This window comes from Salmo salar, chromosome 01 (genome assembly GCF_965601325.2).
Source record: "Salmo salar chromosome 01, fSalSal1, whole genome shotgun sequence".
NCBI classification, from domain to species: domain Eukaryota; kingdom Metazoa; phylum Chordata; class Actinopteri; order Salmoniformes; family Salmonidae; genus Salmo; species Salmo salar.
This window is the reverse complement of record NC_138291.1, coordinates 84939110-84962098: the sequence shown is the minus strand read 5'-3', so window position 1 is coordinate 84962098 and position 22989 is coordinate 84939110. Positions and strand designations below refer to the sequence as shown.

Genomic DNA, 22989 nt, shown 5'->3' with positions numbered 1-22989 from the left:
CCCTGCACCCTATCTCCTTGTGGAGCTAGAAGAGTTAGACGGGGCTCTCTGTTGATAGCACCCCTCCAGCTTGGATGGAGTCGGTCACTCCTCAGCAGGCTTGGCCCCAGAAAGAGGGCCAGTTATCTACAAATTCTATATTTTGGGAGGGGCAGAAAAGTTTTCAACCAGTGATTTATTTATTTATTTTGTTTAACCTTTAATACAACACATTACTGAATACCGCTCTCCATATTTTCAAGCATAGTGGTGGCTGCATAGTGTTATGGATATTCTTGTAGTTAAGGACTGGCAAGTTTTTTTCAGAATAAAAAATACATGTAATGGAGCGAAGCACAGGCAAAATCCTAGAGGAAACCTGGTTCAGTCTGCTTTTCACCAGACACTGGGAGATTAATTCACCTTTCAGCAGGGCAATAGCCTAAAACATCAGGCCAAATCATTGGAGTTGCTTACCTTAAGACGGTAAACATTCCTGAGTTGCCGCGTTACAGTTTTGACTTACATTTTCTTAAATCTATGGCAAAACCTGAAAAGGGTTGTCTGGCAATGATCAACCAATGTGACCGCTTGAAGAATTTTCAAAATAACATTTGGCAAGTGTTGCACAATCCAGGTGTGGCGAGCTCTTAGACTTACCCAGAAAGACTCACAGCTATAATCGCTGCCAAACGTGATTCAAACATGTATTACCTAATGGGTGTGAATACTTCTGTAAATGAGATATTTCTGTATTTAATTTTTTATAAATGTTTTCACTTTGTCATTATCCCCGCCCCCCGCGGTAACTCAACAAAATGTGAAATAAGTCCAGGGTTATTAATACTTTCTGAAGGCACTATAGGTAATTCATCAATGACATGTTGAGATGAGTAGCGGTAGGGCAGGTTTTAGGGTTTAGCATACCTAGCAGGGCCAGTCAACTGAAATAAGCCTCTGTCAATCAATATGATTCCATTTACATTCCCCATGCCTTCCAACTAGCAAGTTCATATACACATGTTGTTTTCATAACATTTTGGTTGCTGTGTGTGTTTACTAACAACTAAATGGTCAATCTGATACTTTGCCCAATGATGTCAGGATGATGTCTTCCTCTTTCCACAATAATGTCGTACAATGTTGGCCTCTCCATGCCATGCAGCCATACATCTACCACCTTACCCTGGGGTGGTGCTAGCCAATGATGAGCCAGAGAAAATAAAGAGAACTAGATAGACTTGCTAAATGTTTATTACCATCTGAGAGCACTTAATTCCTTCTTGTATTCTGTTTTCATATTGACATCTGTTTTCTTGGCTCTACATCTCACTGATGTCAGAGGGAAGGCACGTGCTGTCAAAGATCTAACTCGTTTCCAGTCAGTCAACTCTTCTTCTTCGCTCTCCTTCCTTCCATCTCCATCCAGATAACCACCACGTTCCCCAAGGACCCCCAGTACACCTTCTGCTCCACACAACGCTTCCCCATTGAGAACAGAGACATCCTGGGAGAGACACAGGTAAACATTGTCACATACACACCATTCTGCTCCACACAACGTTTCCCCATAGAGAACAGACACATCCTGGGAGAGACTTGCTCAATAACACACCCACAGTAACAAATAAAATGTTAGATTTTGTTTGCTTCAGTAGCCAAATAGTGACCTACATACTCTCTGTCTCAGAGCTTTCAAAAGGCTCTGTCATTTTTTCCCCCTGACCCTATAACCCTCTTTGGCAACAGCCATAATTTCTGCTATGTTTCAACCTGACCTGATCACATATAACTGTCTGCCAATGAAAATGAATGCTCATGGTTAGAGTCCCTGGGCTATGGGGGGGTTATAGGAAATTATTACTCTCGATCATATTCCATGTTTTCCCCTTTCTGTGTGTGTAACAGGACTTCCACAGTTTAGCTACGTACCTGTCCCAGTGCACCTCCACTGTATTCCTGGACATTGTTTCGGATTTTCACCTACTCATCTTTCTGGTCACCAACGAGGTCATGCCTCTCAGAGTAAGTACTGTAATGCGACACACACTCTTTTCCACACACAAACACTCTCATACAGATTCGCGCACACACCAAACACGTTCAAGCACAATGTTTTGGTTTGTTGTCACGCTACAAAAGGTTCAGATTATCACCACGTTGGTCCAATGTGGAAGTGGTTAGTGTCGTAGTCGTCAGGATGTTTTTCCTGAGAATGTCTTTGATGGCGGTTAAATACATTACACGCTTTACATAATCACGCTTTACCATCTGGCAGTCTGATGGATGAATCTGGGTTTGGCGGATGCCAGAAGAACGCTACCTGCTCCAATGCATAGTGCCAATGGTACATAGTGCCAATGGTACATTTTGGTGGATGAGGAATAATAGTGTGGGGCTGTTTTTTTTTTTTATGGTTCGGGCTAGGCCTCTTAAGTCCAGTGAAGGGAAATCTTAACGCTACAGCATACACTGACATTCTAGACGATTCTGTGCTTCCAACTTTGTGGCAACTGTTTGGGGATGGCCTTATCCTGTTTCAGAATGACAATGCCCTCGTGCACAAAGTGAGGTTCGTAGAGCAAATCCCCGCAGCAATGTTCCAACATCTAGTGGAAAGCCTTCCCAGAAGAGTGGAGGCTGTTATAGCAGCAAAGGGGGGACCAGCTTCATTTTAATGCCCATGATTTTGTAATGAAATGTTCGACGAGCAGGCATCCACATACTTTTGTAGTGTACCTTTACGGACTTTAAAATACAGTGCCTTCCAAAGTATTCCTATCCCTTGACTTATTCCACATTTTGTTGTTACAGCCTGAATTCAGATTGGAGGAAATCGTTTTTTTTTCATCACCCATCTACTCACAATACCCCCTAATGTCAAAGTGAAAACAAGTGTTTATAATTTTTTGCTAATATATAGAAAATTAAATACAGAAATATCTAACTTACATAAGTATTCACACCCCTGAGTCAATACATGTTTGAATCCCCTTTGGCAGCGATTACAGCTTTGAGTCTTTCTGGATAAGTCTCTTAAGAGCTTTGCACACCTGGATTGTACAATATTTGCACATTATTAAAAAGAACATTCTTCAAGATCTGTCAAGTTGGTTGTTGATCATTGCTTGACAGCCATTTCCAAGTCTTAACATACAGTACCAGTCAACTGTTTGGACACCTGCTCATTCCAGGGTTTTTCTTTATTTTGACTTTCTACATTGTTGAATAATAGCGAAGACATCAAAACTAGGAGGTAACACACATGGAATCATGCAGTAACCAAAAAAGTGTTAAACAAATTGAAACATATTTGAGATTCTTCAAAGTAGCCACCCGTTGCCTTGATGACAGCTTTGCACACTCTTGGCATTCTCTCAACCAGCTTCATGAGGTAGTCACCTGGAATGCATTTCAATTAGCAGGTGTGCTTTGTTAAAAGGTCATTTGTGGAATATCTTTCCTTAATGCGTTTGAGCCAATTAGTTATGTTGTGACAAGGTAGGGGTGGTATACAGAATATAGCCCTATTTGGTAAAATACCAAGTCCATATTATGGCAAGAACAGCTCAAATAAGAAAAGAGAAATGACAGTCCATTACTTTGAGACCTGAAGGTCTGTCAATCTGGAAAAGTTCAAGAACTTTGAAAGTTTCTTCAAGTGCAGTCTTATAAACGATCAAGCGCTATGATAAAGCTGGCTCTCATGAGGACCGCCACAGGAAAGGAAGACCCGGAGTTGCCTCTGCTGCAGAGGATAAATTCATTAGATTAACTGCACCTCAGATTGCAGCCCAAATAAATTCTTCAGGGTTAAAGTAACAGACGCATCTCAACATCAACTGTTCAGAGGAGTCTGCGTGAATCAGGTCTTCATGGTCAAATTGCTGCAAAGAAATAACTACTAAAGGACCCCAATAAGATTAGACCAAGTAACATGAGCAATGGCCATTAGACTGGTGGAAATGTCTGATAAGTCCAAATTTGAGATTTTTGGTTCTAACTGCTGTGTCTTTGTGAGACGCAGGGTAGGTGAACGGATGATCTCTGCATGTGTGGTTCCCACCGTGAAGCATGGAGGAGGTGGTGTTATGGTGTGGGGTGCTTTGCTGGTGACATTAATTGATTTAGAATTCAAGCGATACACCATCCCAACTGGTTTGCGCTTAGTGGGACTCATTTGTTTTTCAACAGGACAATGACCCAACACATCTCTAGGCTGTGTAAGGGCTATTTGACCAATAAGGAGAGTGATGGAGTGCTCCATCAGATGACCTGGCCTCCACAATCACCCGACCTCAACCTATTTGAGGTGGTTTGGGATGAGATGGACCACAGCGGGAAGGAAAAGCATTCAACAAGTGCTCAGCTTATGTGGGAACTTCTTCAAGGCTGTTGGAAAAGCATTCCAGGTGAAGCTGGTTGAGAGAATGCCAAGAGTGTGCAAAGCTGTCATCAAGGCAAAGGGTGGCTACTTTGAAGATTCTCATAAAATATATTTAGATTTGTTTAACTTTTTTTTTAAATTATTATTATTACATGATTCCATATGTGTTATTTCATAGTTTTGATGTCTTCACTATTCTTCTACCGTGTAGAAAATAGTAAAAATAAAGAAAAACCCTTGAATGACCGTGTCCAAACTTTTGACTGGTACAGTATATTTTCAAGACTATTTTTAAGTCAAAAGTGTAATTTATGTTCAACACTGTTATTGCACACAGAGTCCATGCAACTTGTGACTTGTTAAGCTCATATTTACTCCTGAACTTTAGGCTTGTCATAACAAAGGGGTTGAATACTTATTGACTCTTGACATTTCACGTTTTCATTTGTTATTAATTTGAAAACATTTCTAAAAACATATTTCCACTTTGACATTATGGGGTATTGTAATACATTTTAAATTCAGGTTAACATAATGAAATGTGGAAAAAGTCAAGGGGTGTGAATACTTTCTGAATGTGCACTGTATGTTGTATAACAGAGTTATAATGATCTGTTCATAGGACAGCATTGGTCTGCTGCTGGACGCGGTGAAGACAAAAGACGAGGAGCTGGCTCAGACTTGGAAGAAGTCTGAGCAGTGGGCCACCATCGAGCAGCTGTGCAGTAAGTACCACTGGCCATCAAGGAGGGCGCTGACATGCCTTAGTTGAAATTATTACATTTCTATAGCTGTTGAGAAGAGATGGATTGGATTTTAAAGTGATGGATGAGTTGAACTTGTCTTGCATTAATTTCAGTAGACCTTTATTGACCACAAAGACCAATTTGGAATCAGCTCATTACATGCATCTCATGTATCTCATTACAATGTATCTCATTACAATGTATCATTCCTACATACAAAAATAAGTCTGAAAAGTAATTCCTGGTAAGAGTCACCTTTGTTTTCACTTACCCCTGACCGCTCTCTCTTCTCTCCTCAGGCACAGAGGGGGGGCAGTCATCGGGCCCTCAGGAGTTTGGTGCCATGGGCGGGGGTCCCTCTACCCCAGCTTCCTCATCAGCCATGTGGTCCTGCCTCCACTGCACCTTCATGAACCAACCAGGCACAGAGCTCTGTGAGATGTGCAGCCTGCCAAGGGGTTAAACCCCATCCCTCCTGTGGCCCCCTGCCCTGCTTCTCAATCCCCTCCTTTACTACCCTATGTCCAGCCCTGCCCACCTCCCCGCTTCCTTACGCACCAATGACATCATTGCACCGGGATTGGATGCTGCAAGCAGCTGTGTGATTGGATGTCTCCTCCTCTTGGCCCCTCCCCCTGGCCCTCTGTCCCTCCCATCTCAGACTGCTAAGGAATGATAAGCGCAAAATGAAGGCACTCGTTTACAGCAAATGAAATTATGTAACAAAGGTTGACTGTGTGCTCTCAATCCTCTCTCTCCGCCGTGGCCTCTGACTGAGACCGTCTGGGACATGTTTAGGTAAAAGCACTTTGGCATCAAGTCTTCTTCTCTATTTCTCCCTATGGCCCCTGATATTCTTCCATGACCTGGCTCCCCAAAAAATGTCTGTGCTTCAGGACAACGGCAAAAGAAAGACTCTAGAATTTGGATGTTATATCTCACTCACACCGACCAGTGCCCTCCCCTCTTGCTGTTATGACTTATTCTGGAAATTCTGTTGTGTAAATAATATACATTATTTGAGGAATGTTTGATGCTGTTTATTTAATTACATTTAATTCCTGATTGTAGCTACACTATATATCTGGACTTTTTAATCAGTTTGGGTCAGTTTTGCGCGTCAGATGCTACAGTTCTTGTAGAACTCATCCTCCCTTACAGTTGACAGTTATCAGACAGTGACGGTCTATCTATAAGATCTCTTCATTGGCCCAAGCTTAGAGAAGGTAAATGTATCTATCATACACAGTCTCATAAATCAAACCTCTTTATTTAGTGTTTTCTATTGCAGGAGTGATGTTTGTTCTCAGTTGCTTAGGCCTTTCCCCTTGGTTGATGCCCTGCCCTCAGGAGTAAGTTTGGGAGATGTCCTTGTGTGTTATATTTCTAATTTGGAACTGGCGTACATGCTCAGTATTTGTTATATTTCCAGTTGAAGCTTATACTGTATAGTAGACCATGCCTGTTTTGATGGCAGCTTTGAGATGCTTACTTACTGGGTTAGCTACCTACACGGTATCTCTCCCGCTTTCTCGCCTTAGCTTTTTCTTGCCTCTGTTGTCCTCTTTCGACTGGCGCCAGTCCAGAGGGGCCAGGGCGTAGAGAATGGGTAATATCTTCTCTGACGGGTCCCCTATGGATCTCCATCACTCTGCCTTCAAAGACTCCATAGGTCACAGGTCAACATAGTGGGAGAGAAAGATACCTTAATGGTCCATGCCTTCCAGCAGGCCAATGTGCTGTGCACCTGGGATAGAGAGGAAGAAAGATTGCCAAGTAGGGGGGAGAGGGTAGGCAGTGTTGAGCTCTGGGGGTGTGTGCTTCTTTTACATGGAACCAATATTTCCCTCCACTAAAAGCTGTAAAACTGAACTCATTCCATCGGTAGTAATTTGATGTCAAATAACTGAGGTCCACCGCACAATCAATTCAGTAGGGAATGTTTCCCCTTCTCATGCCCCCTTTTTGAAATGCAGATCACAGTGATCCAAGTACACTATAATGTCTGTAATGAGAATATGAATGGGTTAGCGGGTGCCATTGACCTTCCTCACGAGCACTTATTCCACAAGAGCTCTGTGTCAACACTGGGGGGGTTGTGTTACACTTCACATATATCGCTGATTCAAGGTATTCAGCTTTATATGCTTGAAATAAAGCGCTCAAACCTTTACACTGCTATTTTGATGGCATTCTACTAAGTCATTGGTTTGATTTTCTTTTTTGGTGTGATTTTACTCTAATTTGACATTGTAGAAGTCAGATTAAGTCCAACAGATACCTCAACTTTTTCCAGCCTTCAAGTATTTCCTGAAGAGGGGCTTTATTCAAAATACGTAGCGAGTGTCCAAGAGGTTGGGCCTGTCACTTTAATTTTTCATCCATTTTGGGGCTGCTATCAGGAAATTGTCATTTTAAGTTAAAAAGAAGAGGGGGGGTGGCTTTAAAATTATGCTATTTATAAAGATTTTTTTTATAAGAGCTTAGAAGTAATTTTCATTGAAGTGAGTATATATTTTTAGTTTGTAGATTAATTTGAGAATGCTTTAAGGTTATTTTGCCTGTTTCTATCCCTTTCCCTCTGAGTTCTTCGAAAGAAGATCTGCTGATGCCATGCTAACGGATTGACGAACAGTACATAACACATGTCCTAGCTCTGGTCCAGGGGGTTACATATGGCTTGCGGATGAAGCTGCACGTAACGCCCTGGACCAGAGCTACACAATTCCCAACTTCCCGCTCAGAGCTGAACAATTGGACCCTGAAAGAAAGTTATGATACTGTACACCTGGATTTCAATTTTCAATATCAAAAATACCAGTAAAACAATAAAAATAATTCCTATCAATGGAGCAGTGTTTTATTTTGTTTCATCCTAAAGAAAACCTGATATGGTTTCTTCATAACTGTACTTTACAGCTGATTTTTTTTCCCTCTTAGCGAAGTGGTTAAGGTTGGGGCCTATTTAAAAGGCCATATGGTACGTGGCCTCAGAATGCATGTGTACTCTGAAGCCCAGTGTGATTTTTGAAGCAGGACCTCCACCATTGCTCCAGAGTGGCGCAGCGATCTAAGGCATTGCATCTCAGTGCAAGAGGTGTCACTACAGTCCCTGGTTTGAATCCAGGCTGTATCACATCCAGCCGTGATTGGGAGTCCCATAGGTCGGCGCACAATTGGCCCAGCATCGTCCGGGTTTGGCTGGGGTAGGCCATCATTGTGGCAGGTAGCCAAGTGGTTAGAGCGTTGGACTTGTAACCGAAAGGTTGCAAGATCGAGTCCCCAAGCTGACAAGGTAAAAATCTGTCGTTCTTCCGCTGAACAAGGCAGTTAACCCACTGTTCCTAGGCCGTCATTGTAAATAAGAATTTATTCTTAACTGACTTGCCTAGTTAATACAAATAAACTCTTTCCCCATATTTCCTTTTGGTGGAGCTCTGGCTTCTTTTGAACTCTTTACAAATTGGTGTTTTTCTGATTTGTGTTATTTTGTTCTCAATTGGTCCCTGTATTTGTTTTTCTTTGATGCTATAGGCATATCTGGTGGTACTTAAAACACACTTTGCTAGTGATATACAAATTATACTGAACAAAAATAAACGCAATATGCAATAATTTAAGATTTTACTGAGTTACAATTCATATAAGGAAATCAGTCAATTGAAATAAATTCAGTAGGGCCTTACCTATGGATTGTGATGACTGGGAATACAGATACCGTAAGAAAAAGGTAGGGGCGTGGATCAGAGAACCAGTATTTGGTGTGACCATTTTCCTTCACAAAGAGTTGATCAGGCTGTTGCTTGTGGAATGTTGTCTCACTCTTCAATGGCTGTGCGTAGTTGCTAGATGCTTGCGGGAACTGGAATACCCTGTCGTACACGTCGATCCAGAGCCTGCCAAAACAAAAACTCACCAGACATGTCACCAATTGAGCATGGAAGAGCTGGGCCTTTTTCAGCTTCCGGGAATTGTGTATAGATCCTTGAGACATGGGGCCATGCATTATGCTGAAACATGAGGTGATGGCAGCGAATTAATGGCATGACAATGGGCCTTAGGATCTTGTCACGGTATCTCTGCATTCAAATTTCCATCGATAAAATAAAATTGTGGTTGTCTGTAGTTTATACCAGCTCATACCATAACCCCACTGCCACCATGGGGCACTCTGTTCACAACGTTGACATCAGCAAACCGCTCACCCAAACAACTCAGAAATCTGGCACACTCCCTCAACTTGGGACATCCGTGGCATAGTGTTGTGACAAAACTGCACATTTTAGTGTGCGCAAGAAGCACCTGTGTAATGATCATGCTGTTTAATCCGTTTCTTGATATGCCACACCTGTCAAGTGGATGGATTATCTTGGCAAAGGAGAAACGCTCACTAACAGGTATGTAAATTTGCGCATGAAATTGGAGAGAAATAAGCTTTTTTGTGTGTATGGAATTTTTCTTATTTTTTTTTTTTTTTCAGCTCATGGAACATGGGACCAACACTTTACATGTTGCATTTATGTTTTTGTTCAGTGTAGCTTTGGTTTTACTTTGTTTTCAAATGCATATTTTCAAATTGATATAATTTTAGCCATAAAGTCAAGATAACGTATTATGATAAAATAGCCATAATGATAACATAAGGAAGTGTAATGTCCCTGCTTAACCTGCTTCCAATTAAATCCAGTAGTCTGTGACACAATGTACTCTATCTTTCCTGCTGGCGTGCTGTCTTGATCATTCTGTTTTATGAGGGATCGGTGAATGTTATGGAGCAGTCATTTATAGGTGAGGGTTATCGTCTTTGTGCAGATGGAGATACTAGTCTCAACAGGACCCAGGTGGGAAGCAGATGTAGCACAGACAGGATCGCATTCACCACGCACCAAATGGAATAAAACGGACAAACAAGGTGGGACTACGTGAACTTGGCCAATAAGAAGCACTAGTCTGCAAAAGTATTTGCTACGGTGTGCACTACTGAACACGACCCAGGGATGTCCATGAAGAGGTGTGCTCTCACATTTGTATGTGAGGTTTATTTCCCCTGGACACATGGGACACAGATGAAGTCCAAGACGGAATGTCCAGGAAGAGAAGAGGTGAACTCAGTTTCAAACACTATTGAGATCTTTATACATGGTACTACTGGTTTATGGGACTACACTTAAGACCCCCCAGGGAACCCAGTTTAGGTAACCTTGGCTACTATCTTACAACGAGTACTCCCCCACTACTGTCTGGATAACAACCCTCCCTCACTCTTACTGTTATGCGCCATTTGTAGTACTCTTGTGTGATAAACTACCATTTATGTCACATGCTTCTCACATAGAGGTCACAACATGGGGTCAAGTATGACAGAGCAAGGAAGAGAATGCTGGGGTTAACTATTCTACTAATTCATTCCAACCCAGTCAATACACATTCCTGTAGATCTGAAAGTAATGAACAGATACTGGATAAGCATTATGATAAATGGACAATCGTAATAGTGATGCATGATGTGGGTGTGTTTTTTCTTAGGGGGGTGGAGACATGGATGACACCCTTCTCTTGGCAAGACCTCAGTGTGGGGGAGGGGACATACTGACTACCTATAAGTATATAAGCAGGTCCCTCTGTGGGTGCTCTACAAACTTGCACTGCTGTGGGATTATTATCAAACACTGACTTACTCAGGACAGAGGTTTTTAGTGTGAGCAGGTACATAGTCTGTGTCTACTTATGTATTCTCAGCAAACCCTCCAATAAATAATTGCTGAAACATACTGTGAGAAAATAATCAGGTTATTACACATTCAGTGTAAGACGATAGAATGGATGTCTGCAGAGCAAGTTAAACTGTCATAATTATATCAGTTCAGGTGTAATGTATTATATATCTTTATTCTGACTTGAGGATGAGGACTGCAGTGGCTTTGCTGTGCCTGGTGGCTCTGTGTGCAGCGCAGAAGAGGGGGAGAACTGAACAGAACTCAGAATGGGACTACAGGACAGAGGGTGAGTGGCTGCCTGGTCTGTTTTCATTTCAGAATCAGAATCACCTTTATTCACATTTACAAGTACATTTACAGGTACCAGGAATTTGTTCAAATGGTGCTGACCACATTAAGAATATGCAGACAAGATATATAGATGAAGAATTTACACACAATCCACATACAGTATATAGATACAGCAAAAACAGAGCAATTACACATTCTGGTTGGCCCCTCTGAGGATGTGAATCATCCTCAGCAGTCACAATTAGCTTTCTCTCTTATTATCGCATTCCTTTGTTGCCAATGTATTCTTTAGACATGTTAAGGACAGGGTAGCCAGAAATCAGCACAGGGATTTTGAAGAACTGTTACAAGTAGAACTAAGTACAAAACACTATCAAGAAACATTAACCAAATGACTACCCTCTTCCCTGTTCATGCCATTGCAGCAGAGAAGGTAAACACTAGAGTCTGTGCCAACCTCACCCTGGTGTTGGACAACTGGAAGTTTGCCATCATGACCCAAGTGAAAGACCTTCTCCTCGAAGACCACAGCACTGTGCTGCCTGACTACGGGAGGTGGGTAGAATCCTTTGTAGATACGTTTAGTAGGTATTTAGATCAGAAGTTCATTGGTAAGCTGAAAAATAACATACTGTATGATTTGATAAATATAAAGGTAACATACTTCACTGTAACTATTACAAAGCCCATTACTTTGGAAATGTACCTTTTAGCTTTAGTGTTTGTCAGTCAGATCCCTTTGTTATAACAGACACAATACGACTTTATAACATAACTTGTTTTTGAACCGTAATGAACTCCCGCAGCCTCCTCATTACACTTTTTCCCCCTCACCCAATCACTCCCTTCCTGCAGGATCCCTCCTCTATCGGATGCCTTAGGAGACCTCTACAAGGAATTCAATGCCCTGAAGGAGCGCCTGGGGGAGCTGACCACCAAGTTTGAGGGCGTTGAGGCATTCGTGGATGACGCGAGGGCAGGAAGAAGCCCTTCCCAGAGAAGAGCAGAGACCCACCCACTGACACCAGATGAGGAGAACCAGAGCACCATGCTGACCGGAACTGGAGAGGGAACCGGTACTAGATCACAGGGACGCAGGAACCGGGTGGTGGTCCGGAGAGTCAAGATACCTGCTGATGGTGCCCAGGTCTAAGGGATTGGACTGTGACCACAAACTTAAATACTCTCTCCACCTTAAACTCAGTGGTGAAAATGACACTCATTCTCTCTAAGCACTAAAGAATTTTAAAAACAATGAACTGGCTATACAGTAAAAATGTAATGCTTTCCCCTTTCCGTCAATGGACTCAAGTTGTGGGAGACAAGTTATAAATATTATTTAGCTATTTCTAATTTTTACACAAAATGTTGGTGAGAATGTGAACCTATGGATGAATCTGATAACCTTTTTGTCGATAGGTGGCGCCACAATGTGTCCAATGACAATATTACAAGTTTGTGCCTTGCTTCAATGGGGTTTCCTGTGAGGGCTTGATTGATCATTTGATATTTTACAGTACAGTCATATGTCATGTGTTGTTTTTATCAGATTATTGTCTTATTCTACTATTGTATTGGCCTATCATCACAGTTTCACATCTGCATATGAATGATATTATTGATATAATTACTTTTAATCTGCAAATTATATAAATCATTAGCCTATTGAGCTATTCTTCAAAGGATGAAGTTACCCCTAGGCACAGATCTGGAATCAGCATTTTACCTGAAAATAGGCATAGGCCTACATGTATTAGGGGTGCCAAGCATATCCTAGATCAGCTGCTTATTGCAGACATAATAAAGGTCTTCTGGTGAAGTTACGGTTGAATGAGTGTTAAATAATGACAAACATTTACAGAAAAAGCGCTTTAATGAATGCGTGTAAATCATAGTGGGCGTGACTGAATATGTTTAGGTTTCTAGTTTGGAAAAAACACAGGCTCAGTTGGTAAGAAATGAAACTGAAAGGCAAAACATAAGGGACTGTCGTACACTGACCTACCCGCTTTAAATGAAGATAACTTTATGTTCACATGTCCAGTTAAACATGTAAGATGTTTCGCGACGATCCCTCGAGTTAGGTAAAGGGTGGAGTTTATGAATGTTGGCTGGTGAGTGTTAGAAGGTATTGGCAAATGTATCCTACTTTAGTGGTTGTATTGATGCAACGGACAGATGTCTGAATAGTATTATAACAGAGAACACATTTGTCAGGTAAGGAAGTGCCGCCTGTTTTCTCACAGCTTTTTCTAGTTGTAGGCTGTGATGTTACCGTTTATTAGAAATATTCAAAAAATGTTTTTGTATATAAAGAGACGGTCAATTGTTAGACAAGTTAAATACGCATGTAACTAGTAAATCTTTAGAGGGAAATACTATATTTTTATGACATTTTAAATAAGTAACCAAGCAATTTCTTAGGAAAGAACTCCCATACTCATAACTGGGAGATGAATAGTCATAAACAGAGAAATCGAGGAAACAGAAATTTGGCAACTTCACTCTGACAAACTGATTGAGGAAGTAATTTTACTGCAGCTGTATATGGGGCGGGGCAGCAACGGCAGCGCAGTTGTTGCTGTTTTGCCTGTTCCCTAAAATCTCTAAACACAGTAAGTTTCTTTCTGAAGTAGTTAAATATTGCTTCCATTAGAACATTTAATTTGTATTATTCTCCATCTGTAGTGAGAGATTAAGAGAGTGTCTTTAACGTCCAAACCTACCAGAGAGGATACACAACATACAGAGCAATATATCCCGGCCTTGTGGGCTGGCCAGCAGCTCTGCAGATGGAGCTTGGTTCAGGTGACAGTCCCCAAGGAGACCATGGGTCCTTGTCCCAGCAGTGCCGTGGCCCTGGGGTGCCAACAGGGACACATCGGCACAACATGGAGGTAACTGCTGAGAAGGACACTGTCACTAAGAGACCCAAGACAGAGGGACAGCAGGTGACACATGACCACCAACCACCTTTCATTTTTACATTTACATCATTTAGCAGATGCTCTTATCCAGATTTATACACTTTGTTCTGTTGGAATTTAGAATTCCCAAATCAAAGCTTTTGATCCAGGCCGGCGGAGATACAATCTTCGGCAAAATCATTCGCAAGGAGATTCCTGCAAAAATATTATTTGAAGATGAAAAATTCTATATGTGTAGGGAAGTATTTAAACACTTGCTTAGGTCCAACCTCTGATCTTTCCAAGCATTTTTTATATGCTAAAACAGGATAAACATTTTAAGAAAAAGTGGATACATTTCTGTACTTTTTCCTGTACTGGTCCCCCGTGGGAATCAAACCCACAGCCAGCAGCATACCACCCTGCATCCCACTGCTGGCTTGCTTCTGAAGCTAAGCAGGGTTGGTCCCTGTCAGTCCCTGGATGGGAGACCAGATGCTGCTGGAAGTGGTGTTGGAGGGCCAGTAAGAGGTACTCTTTCCTCTGGTCTAAAAAATATCACATTGTCCCAGGGCAGTGGTTGGCGACATTGCCCTGTGTAGGGTGTTGTCTTTCGGATGGGATGTTAAACGGATGTCCTGACTCTCTGAGGTCATTAAAGATCCCATGGCACTTATCGTAAGAGTAGGGGTGTTAACCCCGGTGTCCTGGCTAAATTCCCAAGCTGTCCTTCATACCATCATGGTCACCTAATCACCCCCAACTTACAATTGGCTCATTCATCCCCTTCCCTGTAACTATTTCCCAGGTTGTTGCTGTAAATGAGAATGTGTTCTCAGTCAACTTACCTGGTAAAATAATGGTTGTAAGCGCTGTGCTCTGCCACACGGGACCCCGTGCGCCTATGTCTTTCATTGTACAATCATTAACAATAAAATGAATGAAACAATTTGGGAAACAGTACATATTGTCCTGATTTAAAAGAGAAACTGACATACCTAATCATTGTCATGGCTCATTGCTGACTTTTTTTGTTGTCAACAGGGCCAAGCAAAGTCCCCCAGGAGAGATCAGGATATGAAGAAGAAGACAAGGAGAGGTAACAGAAGAAAAAATAAAGGAATGAAAAATCAAGCTGACAGGGATCCTCAGACTCCGAGTACACTGGAAAAAGGGGAGATGCAGACCCAAACCGACCAGGTGTGTCAAACCTGGGAAACACAGACACAAGAACACGACCAAGACCAAGATCACCAAGCTGAAACCAGTCAACAACAGGACCAGTCCATGCATCAGACTAATGATACAAAACCAACACATGTCAAGGATGCTAAGAGAGTTCAGGTCCAGACTCAAACAAATAAACCTAAAGGCAAGAACCGGGCGACTCAGACCCCTATAGTTGTTCAGAACACACAGCAGACACAGACAGAACCCTCTGATTCCACTCAGCCAATGACAGATGAACATGCTGACACCACTCAGCCAATGAATGAGCAAACACAGAACAGTGATGGAGCAGGCAGTGAAGGAGCAGCATCAGAACCACCTAAGAGGGAGAATCCAAACTCTACCGAAGAGGTAAAGAGTAAGCCCGAATCAGAGAAAGGGCTACAACATTCAGGAGAAAGCTCAGGGAGTCCCACAGCCTGCCAGGTAAAAAATGGAGTCAAATTAACTACCAAGTCTTATGCAGAAGCTGCAGCGGAAAATAAAATCAAGACTCAGAAGAGTTCGAAGGAGCTGAGTCCTCAGACTTCAAATCAATGCAAAAAGGATTCCAAGAGTAGAGGATGTCGGTAAGCTGGCAATAAGCTTATGGCATGCTGTTATTACCTGAGTACAATGAGTAACATAACACATGACGCGACACATAACAAGTATACTGTTATTACTTCTTTATTACTGTAACTAGTCACTCAACATTTTCGGTCTTCTTTTATTTTCTCTCCTTCATCAGAGAGCGGTCCCCAGTAAGGATTCCTCCTGGGATTCCTATGTTCACCTTTCATATCTATGCTGTGCTGGACAAAAAGTTCAGATTCAACCAAGAATATGACATGCTGTTGTTATGTCACCAAGGTGTCACTTATGCGCTTGAAATGACTCATTTCGTGTGAGTATGAATACTTTTCTCCTTACTGGTGATGTTGGATTGATGAGAATATTTTACTGTTTATCGGCTACATAAACCACACAATACACACACAGCGATAATTATCATTGTTTGTAAATTTGTTTTAAATTTATTCTTTAGAGGTCTATGTCGGCAAGGCTATCTAATAGAAGCAAGTCTCTCAGTACCGGAAAGCTCAATACGCAGGGGACAAATGTTGACTTACCAATATCAGGTGCAGCAAAGGCAGAAAGAGATTGTGGAGATGGCCACAAGGAATATTCAAATTCCAAATGATTCACAAGTAAAGCGTAAGAGGAAAACATTTTATATCTATTTTTAGAAGTTAACGATGACCTTGTATGTTACATTGAGTATGATACTGATTATTTTCCATTGTTTCCAGAGTTGCACCTTTATGAGGGTCATATTCATCGGCTGGAGTCATGGTGGTCCGTCCAAGGGTGGATAGATGTGTTCCAATCAAAAATAAAGGGTATGGCTGATGCCTGGCAAGCCTCTGCCCATCTACTATTAGACCACATTTTACAGAAATGGGATCCACCCAACCAGGAGAGCACTGTGCAGTTTGCTCAGCTCTTGCATCATTTCCAGAGGAGTTACTCATCAGCTGTTCAACAGGTGGTCTACCCAGGACATTTCAAACCCCCTTTGGTTAAGGTGAGTTGGACATTTACAGTGTGTAATGATATTGTAATGGCATTTCAAGAAAAAAGTATGACCATTAGATCCAATAGCACACATTCAACGTTTTCTTTATTTTCCTTTTTTTTTGGAATAAAGGTGTCAGAGTTGATTTCTGAGCATTTGCTGCAGCTGTTGCATGCTGAGTCCCAGGGAACATCGCAGAAGAGCCAGACTGTCAACAACCCTCTAGTGTTTGGCTTCTCTTTGTTCAGAGTCTGCCAAGCTTGTCAGATAGATCTTGGGGTGAAGGGCTGGGCAGAACTATGCTGCCTAGTATCCTCACACACTGCACTTGACAGCAGAAACATAGAGGAATTTAGAAATGTCTTCTCTTTTCCACAAAAGTGAGTTTCAGATGTTATGTTTATATTGTGTTGTTTGATTACAGCAACCCTGTCTATATGTCGGATGAAATCGGTTCATCTGTCTTTCTTTGTCTCCACAGCCTTGTGATTGGTATGATCAACAGCTGCGTACAGAGGCTGGTCTCAGAGCTTCCCCTGCTCATTCCTCTACTGCACACGCTCAGACATTCGGGAGCAGACGCTGGCAGGCTTGGTCCTACTATAGAGGAGATGAACTGGGCAGGGCTTGAAAATGTTGAGTTCAACAACTTCAGAGAGAGGATCAGAAGCTTTTCTGACAAAAGAAGGTTTGTCCAATTGTCCCTCAAAGTGTCTCAAAACCCTATTTGAGTCGTCCACAATGTGCTTTTTAAAATCTGTATTGTGAATAATTGTATCATTGTGGAGTGAAATTTAACCAAAAATATTAATATTTCTAACTCTGCATATATGTGTTCAATTAGACTATTATTCCAGTTAGTTCACATTTCTTCTTTTTCTCAGGAGAAAGACTTTACAGTACATTGACCTCAAACATGCATAACATTGATGACACTTTCCTCTTTGCAGGATGATGCTCACTTTGATCCAGAATCACATTTCTGTGGCTAAAGAGATGCCTCTGGTTTGGACCAGCTGGCTGTCCCTGGTGGCCTTTGAGGACCTTCCGAAATTCTCCACCCTGAAGAGCATACCTCCAGAACACATGATCCAGAGCCTGCTGTACAGGCTTCAACAGTATGGGGAGAATACTGATGTCAAAACACAAAATGTAGAGGTAAGTTATGGATGATTAATGTCTGATAAGATTACTCAGTTAAAGAGTAGTGCTATTGTGATGGATCTTTAAATATTCATTTGTGACATTATTATTTCAACTTCCAGGTTACTCAAGAGATCCTGTGCTTTGTACTGGAGAAAGTTGAAGAGGAGAAGGAAAGGTATTGGAATTTGAGATCTGTGAGCGTGAGTCCTTTGAGTGTTATATTATTCTGCTATTGTATGTGTGGCTTTTGTTTATAGGCTAGCAGATTCTGGGTATGTGGACTCCATCCTCTTGAGTTGCATCAGTGTTCTGAAGAGCACTTGCCGGATGGCGCGACTTGTCCCGTTCTACAAGGCAGCAGTGCTATCCTTCCAACTAGTGCTGAAAGCGGCTGAAATTCTGGATGCTGCACTTACAAACAAGGTAGTTGTTGATCTGGTAATTTGCTGTTGTTCTATTTATACCCCCTTTTTCTCCTCAATTTCATGATATCCAATTGGTACTTACAGTCTTGTCCCATCGCAGCAACTACCGTACGGACCCAGGAGACGCGAAGGTCGAGAGCCACGCGTCCTCTGAAACATGACCCTGCCAAGCCGCACTGCTTCTTGACACACTGCTTTCTTAACCCGGAAGCCATCCGCACCAATGTGTCGGAGGAAACACCGTACAATTAGCGACCGTGTCAGCGTGCATGCGCCCGGCCTGCCACAGGAGTCGCTAGAGCGCAATGCGGCAAGGACATCCAAACCCTCCCCTAACCCAGACGAGGCTGGGGCAATTGTGCGCTGCCTCATGGGTCTCTCGGTCACGGCCGGCTGCGACACAGCCCGGGATCGAACCTGGGTCTGTAGTGACGCCTTAGACCACTGCTCCACTCGGGAAGCCGTCGCTGTTGTTCTTTGAGCTCCAATAGTACGCCTAATGGTGTGTGTGTTCCTCCCCAGACTCCGGATGTTGAGGAGAGGAGACCTAAGCAGTTCCAGCTATCTGACAAGCTTGGGGACGTGCTGCAACATCTCAGCCAGTGGAGAGACAATCTTTTTCAGAATGCTCTCCTGAAACAAGGTCCTCAGTCCAAATCCCTCAGCTACCCCAAAGAAATAGAGGTACTGTAGCCAAACTAGCAGACATACAAGACCTTAGCAGACAATATTTGTTCCCAGACGTACACAGTTTTCTGTTAATTATAAACCTGTTTGTATGTGTATGTTCACCTTGTGTTGGTAGATGTGGGATGCCTTCCTGAGGGTAGAATGCTCTCTGCAGAGTGTGTCAGCCCAGTGGAGGTCCAGCCTGGACAGAGACCTGAGGAAGAGGATCTCTAGGGTGAGTGTATAGGCCTACAGACCAGGTCATACATTCAGGAAACCTAGGAGAGTTTTGAGATTTGATTAGCTGGACACAATTGGTCAGATTCACTCGGACACAAATCAAGCATAGTCCTGGACTAAAGAGCACATTCAATGTTCTTTATTGAGCATTATTTTTAGTCTAGGATTAGGCTCAATCTGTGTCAGGTAAACCGGCTGTGTCTTTCCTACTATGCGGTGCCTTTTCTGTCCCCAGGAAATATCACTTCTTATTTAAAGTAAAATGTAGATTCTAAAAGGCTTTAAATATAAGGTCAGGTGTCCTTTACCTTAACAACTCAAAAATATGAATAAGCTAAAATGATTGTTCCATGTATGCATGGTGTTGAAATATCGTTAATAATCATTAAGTCTGATTAAGACGAATGTACCAATGTAACAATGGATGTGGAAAATGCTTTTTACATTGTAGAACCAGTTTATTGGTTGTAATTGCCAAATTGGGTAATTGTATGGTCCTGGGGGCCAAGTGCTTATATTATTTAGGCCCACCTGTTTGAGCTCTTGTTAGACAGATTCCATTTGGTTTCTCAAGGGGAACCAGGCTGTACAGTCTTGCCCTCTACCTGTGTCCATTCAGATAGGACAAGTTAAGCCTGCTACAGAGACTATTTCATTTGGGCTATTGCCTGTGTATATTTGGTACACCCTATTATTCCTATTATCCACCCTGTTAGGATAATGCAATAACTATGGGATTATGCACCTAAAACGGGCGGCAGGTAGCCTAGTGGTTAGGGCGTTGGGCCAGTAACAGAAAGGTTGCTGGATTGAATCCCCGAGCTGACAAGGTAAAAATCTGTAATTTTGTCCCTGAGCAAGGCAGTTAACCCACTGTTCCCCGGGCGCCAAAGACATGGATGTCGATTATGGCAGCCCCTGCACCTCTCTGATTCAGAGGGGTTGGGTTAAATGCGGAAGACACATTTCAGTTGAATGCATTCAGTTGTACAACTGACTAGGTATCCCCCTTTCCCAATGTACTTTGTATGATTTGGCTCTTTCACCATTGGATCACCAAGACCCGTAAATAAATCTACACTCTGTGCAAGTAAACCTGCCTTCTGCTGATTTCATGTCCTACTGACTGGTACAAGGTTCATATTTTACAATTACATAGGCTAGTCAAAATGTGTTGTAGACAAAATAATGAAAAGGGCTGTCTGGTAGCCTCAATAAATAGACAAAGATTTGTAGTTGAACAAGTCCTTGCATTAAAAACAAAATGTTTACTTGACTTGAAAACTTGTGACTCGACTTGACTTGACTTGCTCTTAGAATGCACGACTTGGACTTGACTCGAGTCTTGACCCGATCTACTTGGGACTCGACTTGAGACTCGAGACTTGCTTGTGACTTGAATAATTGTGACTTTGTCCCACCTCTGCTATTTAATAGTCCTAGTTAAAAAAAGGTTTATTATTGTATTTAACATTTTCTGTGTCCCTGATAACACTTTCCACCCAGTTAGTTTGTAGTAATTCTCCTTTAGAAAACAGCCCCTTCCCACAATGACATCACATTTAGGAAGTGTCATAATTTGTTTGGTGGGAAAACAATGGTGCAAAGCTAAGTAAATATAAACACTCGGTTTTATCTATTTTTCCATGTTTCATGATGCTAGTCTGTTTGTCTCACTCATACATTTCCACCCTGTTAGGCTAAATTATATAGACAATGTATCATATTTTAAAATGTTAAAATATATTTAATATAGACGTTAAAACCCTCTTCATGTATTTACCATTATTCTAGCGTAATCTCAATCACCCACAAAGCTATGGATTATTTAGACTCCAAATTTCCACCCTATTATCAACCCTGTTAGGATAATGCAATAACTATGGGATTATGCACCTAAAACGGATTTAATCGCCTGAGCTTGACCAATGTATTATTCTGAAAGTCAAACATGTCCTTTTTTGGTAGAATACAAAGAAAATTACAAATATATATACCCCCCCACATAGTATAAATAACCCAACCCTATATCCCCCTGAGGTCAATCATTTTCTCTTTGCTCCACAGGCCAGTGATATGGACAAGGTGGTGGTGTGCTGCCTTGAGACATCAGTGGAAGCTATTGGGAAGAGCCATGCCACCATAAAGACCTGCTTTCAGGAACTGTGTCGCTCTGCCATCAAGACCATCTGTCAGGTTAGTGGCATCCATCTTAACAAAAGCTGACTGGAAGACTTATCAGAATTATCATTACTAGTGAGTGAGTGAATGAGTGAGCCAGAAATTGAGTGAGCGAATAAGTGAGTGAGGGAGAAATTGAGTGAGTGAGCGAGTGAGTAAGTGAGTGAATGAATGAGTGTGAACATGATCATGATTGTTATTGATGAGTTATTTCTAATTTTCAGGATGGGAAAGAGGGGGACCTTATGCGAATGCTGTCCCCCCTGGCTAAGTTGCTCCCCCCCTCTGTCCTGTCTTCCATCGTGGTTGAGTCAGCGGCCCGGTTTGAGAACGACCCTGTTGGTCACCTGCTGGACCCCCAGTCTTCCCTCAGCCACCTCCTGTCTCATGGTACAACTCCTGTCTCAATCAATCAGTCTGAATAGTCATAGTTACAATATGTTCACTAGTGTAATCTTATCTATTGATATGTACCAGAGGTATTGTAGCTTACTAGCTCACCATGGTTTATATATGCTTATTGCTTACATATCTTAGTGTTTTTGACATGATTATTTATGACAGTAAGTTTTACCCTTATTTTTAGAGATCCTGCTTTAAATGTTTATACAGGTAGCTGATGTTTATACTTACAGATACCTGACTCTTTTCCAGGGGACTGGAAAGTGAACCAGGTGGATGCTGAGGCTGGTGAGGTGATTGGAGGCTGTCGGAGTGCCCTGGCCTCCCTGGTAGAGGCTCTGTGTCTGGGTCATGTACCTGTGGGACATCTTCAGACCACCCTGAAATACAGAGAGCAGTTCAAACAGATCTACCGCCAGTGTAAGTGCCATCATATCTCTCAATACATGGACTTAGATGATGGTAATGGATTTCCCAAAGTTCAATGTTCTCAGCATGTTACCTAACAGCCAACCATAGAAGAAAGAAAATCTATCTCTCCATGAATGAAAATTATGTGCAAACATCGCAGAATGATCTCTGAGTTGAGTTCTGCAGGTGCTAAGGTTTTTTCACTTTGTTCCACCTGGCATGTTCTTTTGCTGGTATCATGTTTTAAGGTATGACCCAGGTGCAGACAGTGTTGAAAAAACAAGGCAAACAACATGTCAAGGCAGGCAGGGGTCAATAATCCATAGAGGCTGTAAGGTACAGGACAACAGGCGGACTCATGGTCAGGTCAGGCAGAGGTCGGTAATCCAGAGTAGTGGGGCAAAGGTACAGGACGGCAGGCAGGCTCAGGGTCAGGAATGGTCAAAACCGGGAAACTAGAAAACAGGGACTATAGCAAAGACAGGAGCAAGGGAAACAGGAGACAAAGGGCTGTGAGACATGGTTTTAATTCTAGACACAGGAAAGGTAGGAAGTATACGGAGGGTACGGGGCAACAGAGGACGAACAGCAGAGGGGCTAATGATCTTGGTGCGGGGGGAAAGGTCTCGGCTTCCGGGGGTGTAGCCGCGGGGCTATAGCGGCATGCCAGCGCATCTGGCTTGACCATCTTCGATACCGGT

At 42.3% G+C, this 22989-nt stretch overlaps 3 protein-coding genes across 9 annotated transcripts in view; all 3 read left to right on the top strand.

Moving 5' to 3' along the window:
• nploc4 (NPL4 homolog, ubiquitin recognition factor) overlaps window positions 1-7960 on the top strand; it is a 41922-nt gene extending 33962 nt beyond the window's left edge. Inside the window, exons 14-17 of the mRNA XM_014212612.3 lie at window positions 1409-1501; window positions 1888-2004; window positions 4989-5091; window positions 5412-7960. Of these exons, the coding sequence (XP_014068087.1) occupies window positions 1409-1501; window positions 1888-2004; window positions 4989-5091; window positions 5412-5575 (477 nt within the window). The 3' untranslated portion in view covers window positions 5576-7960. The remainder of the gene's footprint in view (window positions 1-1408; window positions 1502-1887; window positions 2005-4988; window positions 5092-5411) is intronic.
• Window positions 7961-9375: 1415 nt separating this feature from the next.
• Window positions 9376-12939, top strand: LOC145850532 (uncharacterized). Of its 2 annotated transcripts, none has more exons than XM_082977523.1 (4): window positions 9376-9509; window positions 11015-11115; window positions 11546-11675; window positions 11976-12939. In XM_082977523.1, the coding sequence occupies exons 1-4, from the start codon at window positions 9472-9474 to the stop codon at window positions 12271-12273; spliced, it is 567 nt and encodes a 188-aa protein (XP_082833649.1). In that variant the 5' UTR covers window positions 9376-9471; the 3' UTR covers window positions 12274-12939. The 2 variants fall into 2 exon arrangements, with proteins under 2 accessions (XP_082833649.1, XP_082833651.1); XM_082977525.1 differs by lacking the exon at window positions 9376-9509 and adding an exon at window positions 10682-10818.
• Window positions 12940-13066: 127 nt separating this feature from the next.
• The window catches only part of rnf213b (ring finger protein 213b), an 83463-nt gene continuing 73540 nt past the window's right edge, over window positions 13067-22989 (top strand). For 2 of the 6 annotated variants that reach the window (XM_082977492.1, XM_082977489.1), the window contains exons 1-16: window positions 13067-13337; window positions 13809-14071; window positions 15071-15825; window positions 15987-16142; window positions 16284-16453; window positions 16549-16823; window positions 16947-17194; window positions 17296-17502; window positions 17765-17972; window positions 18080-18135; window positions 18218-18383; window positions 18908-19069; window positions 19191-19289; window positions 21362-21490; window positions 21700-21865; window positions 22130-22297. In XM_082977492.1, the coding sequence (XP_082833618.1) occupies window positions 13913-14071; window positions 15071-15825; window positions 15987-16142; window positions 16284-16453; window positions 16549-16823; window positions 16947-17194; window positions 17296-17502; window positions 17765-17972; window positions 18080-18135; window positions 18218-18383; window positions 18908-19069; window positions 19191-19289; window positions 21362-21490; window positions 21700-21865; window positions 22130-22297 (3124 nt within the window). In that variant the 5' untranslated portion in view covers window positions 13067-13337; window positions 13809-13912. The remainder of the gene's footprint in view (window positions 13338-13808; window positions 14072-15070; window positions 15826-15986; window positions 16143-16283; window positions 16454-16548; window positions 16824-16946; window positions 17195-17295; window positions 17503-17764; window positions 17973-18079; window positions 18136-18217; window positions 18384-18907; window positions 19070-19190; window positions 19290-21361; window positions 21491-21699; window positions 21866-22129; window positions 22298-22989) is intronic. The other 4 variants (XM_082977495.1, XM_082977490.1, XM_082977491.1 and 1 more) reach the window with 4 other exon arrangements.